At 37.9% G+C, this 13,758-nt stretch overlaps 1 protein-coding gene across 1 annotated transcript in view; it reads right to left on the bottom strand.

Annotated features, from left to right (window-relative positions):
- Window positions 1-13,758, bottom strand: part of Macc1 (MET transcriptional regulator MACC1) — a 51,842-nt gene that overhangs the window by 11,360 nt on the left and 26,724 nt on the right. The window contains exons 3-5 of the mRNA XM_051152552.1: window positions 13,304-13,423; window positions 9,490-11,531; window positions 6,543-6,731 (exon numbers count right to left, since the gene is read on the bottom strand). Coding sequence (XP_051008509.1) covers window positions 6,543-6,731; window positions 9,490-11,531; window positions 13,304-13,423 — 2,351 coding nt within the window. The remainder of the gene's footprint in view (window positions 1-6,542; window positions 6,732-9,489; window positions 11,532-13,303; window positions 13,424-13,758) is intronic.

Below are 13,758 nucleotides of genomic sequence, written 5' to 3'. Positions count from 1 at the left end.
CTTGATAAAGAAAATTTAAAATCGGGCCTGGGAAATGTAGCTTAATTGATAGAAAGCTTGATCATCAACCTCTGAGTTCAGTCTCTACCATCACACAAACATGTAGTGAGGCCCAGGCCTGCAGTTGGAAGTTAGGAAAATGTAAGTTCAAGGTCAGCTATATAGTGAGTTCGTGACCAAGCCCTATGTGACACATTGCCTCAAAATAAATAAATAAATAAATAAAACATATGACTGTTCCAAATTCAAATACTGAAGGTCTGAGATAATGTTCTATAAACTCTGTCACTGACAGGTGACTTTCCATAAAACACTTTGCCCTTTAAGAAAGAGTAAACAGATCCAGGCTTAGATAATTAAGGAGGCAACAGAGCACCCATATAAACAAAGCCTAGAGTTGCCCTGTAAACCAGATAGCTCTAATGGTTGAAGGACATCCTTTGTATCTTTTGTCAAAGATATTTTCCCAAGAAAAATTAAATGTTAAGCCCATAAGGAAAAGCTGATGGGCCAAGGCTTTTTCTCATTTTTTCTATATAATAATACCTTGCCAGTTTCTTAGCACAGAAACCTTAAAATCACTACAGTCTTTCTCAGTCACATCACTAAAAGTGGTTGCATTTCATTCCCTTTTCCAGAAAAACCATTCAAGGTCATAGATTTGTCAAATCCAACTATTTCTTCTCAACAAAACGACACTCTGTGCTCCGTGATGACAGCTGTTTCATTCAACATCACAAATATTTTATATACATTATTTCTTCTGACCACCTAAACACCTGAAAAGATAGCGCTAAATGACTCAGTTAAAAAATCTTAGAAAGGTCAATTAACTTGTCCAAAGTCATGGGGCTAATTGATGGACTAACGGAACAGGAATCTAGGTAAGGGAGATTTACCAGAAGAGTCTTGCTAGTGGCTCCCAGCAGGTAAAACACCACCTTTCTCTCCTCCACGTGTGACTTCTCATCAGTGCTCTCTAGACCTTACTGTTAACAGGCGTCCACTTCAAGTCCTCTCAGTAACTGAAATACTACTGACTCTTTGGCACCAGGAGGCATCTCCAGACTTCTCCTCATCACTTTGATCTTTGCTTAGCCAGTCAATTCTGTGAAAGTTCATCTTCTGTCTAGATTAACGGTTAGGACCACAAGTAGGACAAACATGATTTAAATCCTAGTTCTTACACCTACCATGTCACTTTGGGTGTTACATAAATGCTCTAATACTCAGGGTACATGTGTGTAAGAAGGAAGGTGATTCTAATGTCTTGCTTTCAGTTTGCTGACATTAATAAAGTGTGCAAAGAAGTCTCATGATGACTGACACACCGTTTTCATTTTTATGGCATCATATAATTGCTATGGAGATGTAGCTCAGTAGTGGGGCTTCTTTAAATGTTTTTTTTTTTTAAATTTAGCAGTTTATCCTAATTTCAAACTAATAAAAGAAGTAGGTTTCAAAAGGAAAAAATAGCCATACTTCTATACTTCTGTTTGTGTGCTTTGAGGTTTCTGAGCAAACACTAAGAAAGAAGTAATTGACTTGGAATGCCTATTAAGCATGTAGATGAGTAAAACACTCAAAGGAAAGATAAATAGGAAAGATACCAAACAGGAGTGAATTTTATACAAAATCCTTCATTCACTTATAAAAAATGATAGAATTATCTCTTTGAAAGTCACTAACTCCCAAAGTTGTGTTTGTGTGTGTACATAGAAAACAATGTATATTTGAAGGTCACAGAACAATCCTGTCTTTCCCTTCTTCTTTCCCTCCCTCTACCGTCTTCGTTTGCATGTCTGTTTGTCTGTCTTTGGTTTATAGTCATGTGAAGGGAGAGAGTGAACACCCTTACACACTCTTCTACTTATTCCCTAAGACAAAGCCTCTCAGTTAACCCAGAGCTTGACTGCTAGTCACCAAGCCCCAGTGATTCTCCTGTCTTTGGACCTCACAGCTCTGAGATTATAGGCAGACAAAAATATCTGTCTGTATCTGGCATTTTATATGAGTGCTGAGATCTGAGCTCAGAGTCTCATACTTGTGCAGAATCACTCTTCACACATTGAGCCATCTTTCCAATCCTCTACTTTTGTTTTTTGAGGAGGGGTCTCTCACCGACTAAACACATCAGCTGGACTTCGGTGGGCTGCCCCAGAGGCCCTAGGGATCTACTATTTCCACCTCTGTGCTTGACTTTTTAAAAATGGTCTCTGGAAACCTAGCCAGGGTCCTGATGCTGCATAATAAATATTTTATCTAAAGAGGAATCACACACCTGGGTGTGGTGGCACGTGCCTGTTATCCCAGCACTCGGGAGTCAGAGGCAGGTGGACCTCTGTGAGTTTGAGGCCAAACTGGTCTACAAAACAAGTCCAGGACAGTCAAGGCTACACAGAGAAACCTTGTCTCAAAAAATAAAAAATAAAAAAAAAAGAAAAAAGAAAAAAGAACATCAACTAACCAAACGAGAGAGAGAGAGAGAGAGAGAGAGAGAGAGAGAGAGAGAGAGAGAGAGAGATATCACAACAGTTTTCTACATTCTCATTTTTTATTTACATTTAGGATAAAGTGTTTTAAGTACTCCAGATGGAAATAGGAAAAGGAGCACAAACAAAGACTGCTTCCTGAATGTACAAAGAGAGCAAAACTTGCAGTAAGAGGTGACTGCAAAAAGCATTATACCGAGCTGGTTACAGTGTTCTACATGTGAATAGTTTCAGAGATGAAAAACAGATGGTGATTGAGAATCTTAGTTTCACTGTGTCTCCATGGAGACAGTGGCCTAGAAGGCATTCTGGAAGAACTACCTCTCCAAAGTCCTGCTGGTGCCTGTACAAGAGAAGAGGTGAGTGGGCAGAGGTAAAGCATAAAATGAACCTTCGGGATCTTTAGGAACCTTCAGGAAAGGAAGAGTCTAGTTTTTATTATTAGAGAAAGACCCCATGGAAGAGAGTCACATAGAAATTATTCTCTCACTTGTTAATAATATCTGGAAAGCTGGCTGAGGATCTGCCTCAGGCCTATGAATATGTTAGCTTTGAAATCCCTAAACCTTCTTCCTGTAAAATCAGACTTTACAAATTGTCCTATTTTTCTAGTATCTCATTTATTCTTATATTTTTAAATTAAATCTTTAAATATCCTCAGAAAAAATACAGGGAATTTTTATTATTAATTTATTCTCTCATATATTACATCCCAACTGCAGTTTCCCCTCTTTCCTTCCTGTCCCCTGCCCCACGTCCTCCCTCCCCATCCACTTTTCCATTCAGAAAGGGACTCTCAGGAATATTAACCAAATATGGCTTATCAAGTTCCAATAAGATTAGGCACCTCCCTTCATATTAAGGCTAGACGAAGCAACCCAGTAAGAGGACAAGGCTCCCCATGCAGGAAATAGTAACTAACTAGTTAATACTAACTTTCACAGAAAAAACTGGCATTACTTATATCTTTGTAGAGTATAAAGACATTTTCTGAAAGAAACATTATTTTTGTTGTTACGGTTGTTGCTTTTTAATGTGTTTTTGCATGGGCTACAGAGATGGCTCAGCAGTAAGATCACTGACTTTTCTTACAGAGAACCCAGGTTCAATTCCCAGCACCCACATGGAGGTTGACAACTGTCTGTAACTCCAGTTCCAGGGAATCTGATACCAAATATGGCTTACACAGGCACCAGACAGGTATGAGGTACATAGACATGCATACAAGCAAAACATCTTCTCATGCACATGAAATAAAAATTGGTCTTTAAAAGCTTATGAAATAATTTTTAAGATGTGTTTTGCTTATGCGCATATGAGTGGTTCTAAACATTACACTTTTGCCTTAATGAAGTCGTTGAGGAGGTGCTTATTTTAAAAAGTGACATTCTCAGAATTCTCCAAAAGAGACTTTTCTTCCACTTAGAAAAGAACACTAAATGGTCAAACGTGCATTCGGTATCCCCACTCTTCACTGGGCTTGGGGCTTGATGAAAACCATCAGGCAGATTTTGGAAGCAACACAATGTTATCATTGTCAAGCTGAGTTCTGAGAGACCCTGCTGAGATCCCAGGTTCTTGTATCCCAGAGGAAAGAACTGTACCAGGGGCACAGGCACAGTGGTAGAACTACAGACACTTAGTAGCTCAGAAAAGTTACAGCCGTAGGCCATGGACATGAGGGTCTGTGACACAGTACCCTCCTTCCACATTTGGAGACTGTTTTTTCCCTCACATATGCTCTGTGGCCAGGAGGAGGGATTTCTAGTGGTTCAATCAACTGATTTGTTTCATACGCTAATTTTTATGAGTGTGTAAGTTAGTCCCCTGCCATAATAATATAGCTTAAAAAGAGGAAGAGGAAAAAGAAAGTGGGCAGCCTGACTCTCCAGTCCTGAGCACACCACTCTGACCTTGGAGTGGTGTTGAGACCTTAATGCCCAGTCTGGAAATAGAAGATCTTTGCTGTGAAGTTACTTGTAGAATGCGCTAACTCTAGTACTTATTTCTACATGTTAGATAATATTTTGTGCCCATTATAAGTTGTGTTATTTTAAATATTATAAATTTATATATATATATATTTTAAAGTGCCTACTACAAGAAAATGCCAAGGAACTGCCAAACATATTAAAAGCAAACAAAAAAAAAAGAAAAACAAGTTGAAAAGGAGGAAGACCGAACAAGAGCCCAAGTGTAGGGATTGACACAGCTGTAGATCCTGTGCCAGAGCAAATGACACAAAGAAGCAGCACAACAAAGGAACACTAACTTGGCGTTTCCTTGCTCCACAACCAGTTCTTCCCACTGTACCTTCACATGGAACTGTTTATAAATCAACTACCTGACTTGTCAAGTTGATCATATTGACGAGCCATCTCTTTTCAAGGAGAATAAAATTCTATGATATTTTAAGGATATGGAAATTAGCATACATTGTCCCTTTAAATGAGCTAAGGTAAAATTTGCTATAGGACATTTAGAATGGCTTCAGGCCAAAATGCCTTGGAGTTTTCCTAAGTAATAACATGGGACACATAGTAGCTGTTAGTATTAGTTACAGTGAATTGAACTGTTGCCTGTAGAAAACATCTAGGGGCTTTCCTTTATGCTTCCGAGATTTTATCAGCCTCAGACACAGACTTAGTCATTTATGATTTGAGCTGTGCGAAAGTAAATAATGGAAAGATAGGGTGTGTTAGCCTGCATCAAGATTTAAGGGAAGACAAACAATAAACACAATTAGAAAGAATCCAGATGCTTAGGAGGGCTGGCAGGATAAACAGCTCTCCAGTAAGTCTAAACAAAACTCTTAAAAACAAGGCCCTATCACAGACAAAAGAAGTGAAGCTTTCAGTTAGCCTTCTAATTGATTAATTGAAATGTCAAGACCACACAGCACAATTCTCACAACACTCTTTTTTTCAACCTCAAGGTTCTTGAATTTTTAACTCACTCAGCAAACATTTATATGTATTGTGTGTGCTTTGCTCATGCTGGAGTCCTCTCATTAATAGGCTGCGATTCCCTTCTATGCTTGTGGCAATATGGCAGCTGCTGAGTGTGGCTGTACATGTCCAGTCTGTGGCTGCCCCTGGACCATTTTTCCTCCAGCTGACACCTGCTCCTGCTGCTGGGAGGATTCAACTGACCTGACTGACTGAACTCCTGGAAAGGCTGAAACCTCGTCAGCCAGCAGAATTGTTGCCCCACAGTAAAAAGAGGAATCTCAAAAGTAAATATCCATCTGTGTGATCCAAGATGGCACTTGTGCCTCTAATATCACCATCTCAAACGGGATATTTGCCCTAAGTACCTTGAAAAAGCTTTAACTTGCTTCAAGATACAGTACATCTAACACATGCTCATCACTGGATATATTTTTATTTAATTCAATGATAATTGGATTAAATAGGTTTATGGCAACCTAAAGAAATATGTATATGATATGTGCATAACAGAATCCATGCAATAATACCGCTGGCAAAAGGAGGTTTTGTGATGAATATTTTTGCACTACATGTTTTAATTCTGTGTATGATATTTATAACTCTTACTGTACATAGAATTCTGAGATAACATGGCACTTTGATGCCTCTGTAGATCATTTCCAGTGGTCTCACATCATCCACCCTCCTAGTATTCATCATCAAGAATTTATTAACTATGTCATAAGTTATTAGTTGTGTATTAGTACTGATTAACACATCTCCTGTTGGCTTATTTGATTGATACTCTTGCTTGACTCAGAAACGTATGTATTCTATGCCTTACATTCTTGTTAAGAGTATATCCTCACTGTCCTAATTTAATGAGTTAATGTGATCAAAAGCCATGTTAATATTAAATTCAACAAGAGAAGTATGACTGTTTTAATAAATATGATATATATTTCAGGAATTTCCAATAGCATTAATCAGATATTAACTTCAGTAAGTAGGTCTCTCTGAATGGTCTTCTAATTAATTGGTGAATATGGAGAAGGGTAATTGCATTTTCTGTACCTGACTGCAGTTTGTCACCATTACACGGAACATATGAAAATCTTACCTCAGCTGAAACTTCTCCAGATTTTCCTCGGTGAGGAATTTCGTATGCCTGCATCTGATGCTTAGTGAGTCCTGCAGATTTCGCAGCAAGTTCCCTCCAGCCTCTTCCGAGCTTGACAGCTGAAGTCAGAATAACGGCCTCTTGGATAAGATGTGCCACCAACCCTTGGCAATCCATTTTTAGCAGAGCCTGAGGCAGCAAGTACATATCGTAGAGTGGTTAGAGACCACTCAGTGACTTTTTCCCTTTAAACTATAATTTGCATTACATATTCTAGAAATTGGAATCCCTTTTCCCACCACATACATAGTTGAGGTTTTTAAACTCGGAACACTGATTCACATTTAAGAAAATTCAGCAAGACCCTACAGTGATAACAACTACACTAGAACTGGGGACGTTAGTACAGCGTCAGTAGCTAAAGTGGGCAAACCACTTTCCTAGTTCCGGCCTTAATGCCTTTAGCTTCTAATAGGACAATATCCACTCTTTTGTCAGTACCCACAGCTCCTGCAGTTGAAAATTTCTTAATCTAGAGCTAATTGCTCACTCTTCCTAAAACTTTTCCTTTCCTTATCAAAAGAGTAACACAGAATCAATTGTAGCAAACCTTTTTTTCTAGAATCAAGTTTGTTGAATAAACATGATACTCCTTTAATTTTTGAACAAAGTTACAGAAGATTCTGAACTTAAATCATCTATCTCCCTCACTACTAGTATGATTTTGTTAATATAAACCACAAGGTAACAAAGGCAAACACTCTCCCACAATGGGAAAATGGAATGCTGTCAGACTCTCTTTCTCCATTTATTTCAAACTTGAACGTTCTCCCTTACTATGGGTTTCAGGCAAGTTTGAGAGTTTCTTTTATGCTTTGAGTACATTTAAAAACATATGAATATATATGTGAATACACACACACACACAGACACACATACACACAAATAAGTCTGTAAACATGCTTGGCAGTTTCTCATTATGTAAAGGTACCTAGGGGTTTTATCTACCCATAGGAAAGAGTAAATAAAATTACATTAATAAAAAGGGCACCAGTTAAAATCCACCATGTATATCCTCATAAGATCTATCTATAATTAGAAGGACAGTGCATGGACTCTAAATACAAGTTCTATTGATCCTTCTATTTATACTGATCAGAGGTGGCCCCAGTGATAAACAGTACCAGATCAACAGTCCTCCAAAGTACACTTGAGTTTTTGTGGTATGACTTTACCCTAGCAAAGTACAATTTCATAAGCAATATATGCTATATCTTTGCGATGCTTTTTATAATGAAGATGGGTACAATACCATTATGCCTAATCTTCTAGAATTAAGATAAGAATGGATGCTGAAAGGTTTTCAGAAATGTCACATATTAATTAGACAAAGGCGGTTACTCTTAACATCCCAACTTGGCCTATCAAGACATAGAACAATAAAAATTCACACTCACACAAAGGATGTTTGAAGATATAACTATACCACTGCCATATCAATTGCTTTGCTAACAGATGGCCAGGCCAAAGCCTCTTTCAGAAGGATGTCTTGATGGAATCACTGAGGCTTAGTATTAGGTTTTGGATTCCGTAGGACTCACACTCTTGAATGGGTCTCTATCAAGGCATTCTATAAAATATTATACACCACCCAAGCCACTGGTATGATTAGACCTGAATTTTCAGATCAGTAGGCCAAGATAACTTATTTTCAGCTGCTAAGAAAACAAAGTAACTTTCTGTTTGTAGTTCTATGAGTCTGTGCTGTACATCTAAGTTACAAAAAGGAGCTACTACAAAATGAATGTGTGCTTTATACTGAGTAGCTTTTAGTATTCAGTCACCTGGTCCATAGTCATTAAGAACACAGCATCTTATAATAAAACTGTCCACTCTCCAAGTAGACATTGTCATTCTAAAGTTTTAACTGCTCTTGGTTGTCAACATATTTTTTAACATTAAAATTATTAATGTCACAGATTGAATTCATCCACCATTTTTCTTTCTGTACTGTTCCTTGCTTTATTAAAATGTTACTTCTTTACATGTCTCTGTCCACTGCCTTATTCATCCTTTTCATGTTTATGGGCACTGTTTTCATACTTATGCTATTCAGAACACATACTGACATATACTTGCAAAAGTATTTTATGACATACACCAACATACATTCACACACATACACACACACACACACACACACACACACACACACACACACTATTTGAAGAAGGCATTAGCATGTAGCATTTAGGAAGTATTAGTTATTTGTATACATGCATATTTTAATCTCCTTTAGAAATATCATATTGATACTTTATCAATATGGCATTAATTTTTGTTTTAAATCCAATTCTTTAAAGCTCTCTACAAGGCTTACCACAGGGTCAGTACATGAGGTAAAGAGCTGATCCTTGGGAATTATATTAGAATATTAAATACAGTGTTAGCAGAATCATTGTTGGGGTCATGAAGTATTACATACAGAAGAACATTAAACTGATGAAATAATAGATAATACCTATATGTTTGAAGAAAACAAACACTCAAAAATGAGTCTCTGGTAAGGTTGGGTATTTTTGTTTAAGTTTGTTCTTATTTACTTTCATATTATGGGGCTCCTCAGATATTTGAAGGGCTGTCTAAATATTTGAGAAAAAAGAAATAATATCTAAAGTATAAAAGATAAGGCCCAACACAAGCACAACCTTTAAGTTCTCTTAAAAGATAATCCTTACAGATTTGCTTTCTGAGAAAAAAACACAATTGACTTTCAAATCATGAATCCAAAGCTATGACCTTGTAGGAAAAGTTGCCTACTTCTTTTTCAGTGGCTTCAATGTATTTGAGCCTACTAGTTCTTCATTTCATCTCTCCTCTTTGTTATACACATCATCAAATTTATGAAATTCTCTAAAATGAATTACAATGATCAACCAGTACTCACCACAATTAGTTCATAAAGGAACTTCTTGGTGTTTCTGTCTTCATGGCAATCTTCCTTCAACTTCTTAACAACATAAGAAACCCTTTCTGCTTCCTTGTCTGCTTGGATCCTATCAAAATCTTCCTGTACCAGATGTGAGTAGCCCAGGACATCAGCTAAAACTTCCCAGTCGTGAACTTTTTCTGACACCAGGGTCAATACAACAGAGTATATATAAGTCAGATTTTTAAATGGCAAAGCAATTTGTTCCAGAAGGTTCTTGGTTGTCAAAACGCTATCAGATATAGACATCACTTGTTCTTTGGAAATCACCTTCACATTTTTGCAATGAATGAGGCCGATTTTACCTCGGAGGACTCCTACGTACCATTCTTTCACTTTGGATTGTCCAATGGCTCTTACTGTACCTTCTCCAAGAAGGGCAATTGTGTCCCCTTTTAGATACTCAAGTAAATAGTCAATCTTACTTTGCCTCACTACTGTCTTCAGTGTGACCCCATAATTGGTAAAGTTCAATTTTTTATCTTGGAAAGTAGGGTACTTAACAAGCCCTGTCAATAATAAAGGCGTTTTCTGTCCGTCTCTTTCCTTCTGGGAAAAGCCTGGCAGATATGAGAGCCTTTTTAGATTTGGAGGTGGATCAGGCGAAGTGACAAAGAACTGTGTCACTGGTTTTCCATCGGAGGGCTCCACCTGAACCCGGAAAACAAACAAGTGCATCTCTCTGTGGTCAACTGAAGAAAAGAAAACTTGTTGATGAACTACCACACCTGCTTCCAATTGCCTCTGTGAAATTACTTTTCTTTCTCTCTCTGCCTTTACTTCAAAGTCAGGATCACATGAAAAAGCTGAAATAATTAAATCTTGTGGCTTGTCAAGTAAAAATGAATGCTTCCCCCAGAGGTGAAATACGACTGGAGATGTGCTTTTTCCACCCTTCTTAATGTCAGAGACTGTAAACTTTGCTGGCACATAGTTGTGTCCACAAACTGTGAAGACAGCAGTAAAACTTGGGTGGATATATTTGGGTCCATAAATTCCAATGGAGGTGGTTTTGTGGATGTAATCCCAAATAGTAGTAGCTGGCGGTTGAATGGTCTTAGCTTGCACAGCTATGACTATGTACATTACCTGGCTCAGTTCAAGGAGCTTTGCTTGGATGGTGTCTTTGTAGATGTAGCAGTTATTCAATGCTTGGAAAGGACCTTCTTTGTCCAGGCTGTATAAACACACCATTTTTGTCATGACTTGGCTCAGAGGATCTGTTTTCACTTCTGCCCCAATTTTCATCTCCAGCAAAATAGCTTCCATGGTATTCAGGTTGCTTAACCTGATTTCCAACAGAGGGCTTACCGTACAGGAGAGGTCATGGTTCAGCTTTGGTGGAGGATCCAGAAACACCCGCAGAGATACCTCCTGGAATTCTCCTACAGCTACGTGTCCTCGGGGTACATGAACGGTGATATCCGCGTCAGGTAACTGGACTGACCCTCCTTGGTGATTTAACTTATAAACTGCAATGGTCTCTGCAATTTGTGTTTGAGCCCACCCAGGACTCTGATTAATTGTATTCAGATTCAGGCAAGAGCGGGCCAGCTGACGCTGACTTAGCCAAGCCATCTTATATGCTTCTCGGTCACTCTGAAGCCATTCTAAGTCTTGTATTAGGATCTGGTCAGAGCTATTTATACTTGGATGAGTGTGTGTCATATCACCTAAGGTGTCCAGCAGTTCTGAAACACTCTTAGACCTTCCTGACTTCCTTGAGGAAGAAGGCCTAAGCACCTGGTCCATGCCCAGTTCATCACCAGAGGAATCAAACGAATTTCCTGTTTCTATTTGTCTTAAAAAAAGAAAAGGATCTTCCTTCAAGATGGACATATTATCTCTCTTCTGGTTATTTCTTAGCTGTGTGATGTCATCCAGGAATGGGTTTGAGGCAGACAGCTCACTCCAGAACGGATTTGTCGCTTTGGCATCTCTGTCTCTACAGAGAGCAGAAGTGGCTGGCCAGTTGTGAGGCAAGCCCAGCCCTTGGCACACTAGTTAGTTAAACAAAAAACAAAGCAAAGAGGAAATTAAGTGGGAGTTTGAGGTACATGATTAATAGCATCACACCTTAAAAATTCCAAACTTGCTTCAGGTTTTCATTTTTGACCTCTAGGCTGCCATCTATTACAAGCTCAGTAGTAAATTGTATTAATTTGTTTATAATGAGGAAAGGAGAATTATGTACCAGGCTATTTTGAGTACAGATGTGTTAATTTTATCTTAAGGTCTCATGAAATATAAAGCATATGAATGTGGAGTACAGTAGATAATTACATAGAACAGAACATTAATAATGTATTTAACAGTTTACTTATACTAGAATAAAGTTATGCTTGATTATCTTATGTTTCATTTACCCCAAGTAAACTTCTGAAAAAAACAGCCAACATCCAATTTTTCTAAACATTGAGCTGTTGGTCTTAATATATCCAAAAGATTAAGTTGATTTCATTCTTTTCAAATGATAGTCAAGAAACATCAAACATATCCATGCACAGTTGAAATAGTTTTTTAAAAGCCTTCTAAGTTAATGTCATCAATTATTCATTTTCTGGTAACACTGTATTAATAAATTGAACAATATATTTTGTATGTGTGAAAGACACACTGAAAAAAATAGATTATTAGTGAATTTACTGCCTGCAGTAACACACTGGACTTTTGAGAGATTGTAATGGTAAAGGATGGGAGGCCACTAGAAACAGAAACACTTTATGTATTTCTCAGGAAAGGGCTTGAAGAGCACATGAAAACATTCCCAGTACATCCCATAGCATCAAGGCCATTTCATGTTTAGTGTGACATTTGTTTGCTCTTTGATAGAAAATATTAATCACAAACAGGAGGAATTTGCGCTTTTGATACTGCTTTGTGGACAATGAAAGCCATCATAGACAATTGAGTTATTTGAAACTCTCTCGGAAAAAAAATCAGAAATTGTTAGACATTTCTTCTAACATGCGTAGAACTTTTATCTTGACTTAAGGTGGGTTATGCTACTTATTAAAAGAAGATGGACTTTGAAAAACAGAAAAAGTATTTCTCTTATTATCACACATACTCAATCCACGTACCCAAACTCTCTCCAAAGTCATTTTCCTCCTTCTGAATATCAGGCCAACTGGATTCTGCTCCGTGGAGATTATTGGGCTGCTGCAGTCCCTGTTCCTCGTCTTTCCCCTCCACGCTTACAGTGTTTGGGAGACGTACTAATCATTTGTTAATCTGTGCAGCTTTATGACATTTACTGTAATCTGTGAGTGTGATTTGTGTGTGTGTGTGAGTGTGTGTTGCATATGTGTGTATGGGGGGTGTGTGCGTACAATTACATCTACATGTAGAGGCCAGAAGTCTACATCAGGTGTATCCCTGCCACACTTCACCTTATGTTTTGAGACAGGATTTCTCACCAAAACTGAATTTATTGATTAGTTACACTTGCTGGGCGGTAAGCTCTAGGTATCTGCTGGTTTCTGGCTCCCTAGTGCTGGGGCTGCAGATGCACACCTAAGCATGGCTTGTCATGTGTGCTGGGCCTCGGGGTTAGGTGGCAACCATTTCACCCACCAAGGCATTTCTCTATCCCCTACTAGTGTATTTTCTTAAGAGACATGTATCTTTAATGTTTTTCCACTCTGTGATAGCATTTGTACTTGGTAATTTTGTAAATCTTCTATAGCACTTTTTAGAGGCAAACATTCCATATGTATTGGAAAGCACCTGATTTATTTACACAGAAACATCACATTATAAATTCCTGTACCTGTAATGTGATTTTTTGAGAGTTTTGAGGCTTCCATGTCAATCAAATTTCCTTCAGATCTACTTCGAACGATTCCTCTTGGCCAACAGTAGGCTCTTTCACTGATGAGCATTTTACCACCTACGAGGCAAATAGAGGCATATTAATTTTCAGCACACGTAAAGTAAGTGGGCAGAAGAAATGATCTAAAAATGTTCATTCATATTTAAACAGAAAACTTCATGTAAGAATATCTGCAGAGGTCTCTGTTTCTGGTAGATGTGCTGCAATGTGTATTAGCATTCTTTTTTTAATTTTGCAATTCTAGATTAACCACTTAAAAAGAATTTACCCTGGAAATGCATTCACTAGTGAGTCAATATAAAACAATGAAAGTCTCAAAGATAAGATAATAAATTAACCTTTAATAGACAAATAATTACTGATTACTAAAATGTTAAATATAACAAATCTGA

Source organism: Acomys russatus, chromosome 1 (assembly GCF_903995435.1).
Source record: "Acomys russatus chromosome 1, mAcoRus1.1, whole genome shotgun sequence".
Taxonomy (NCBI): Eukaryota; Metazoa; Chordata; class Mammalia; order Rodentia; family Muridae; genus Acomys; species Acomys russatus.
This window is presented reverse-complemented; position numbering and strand designations above follow the sequence as displayed.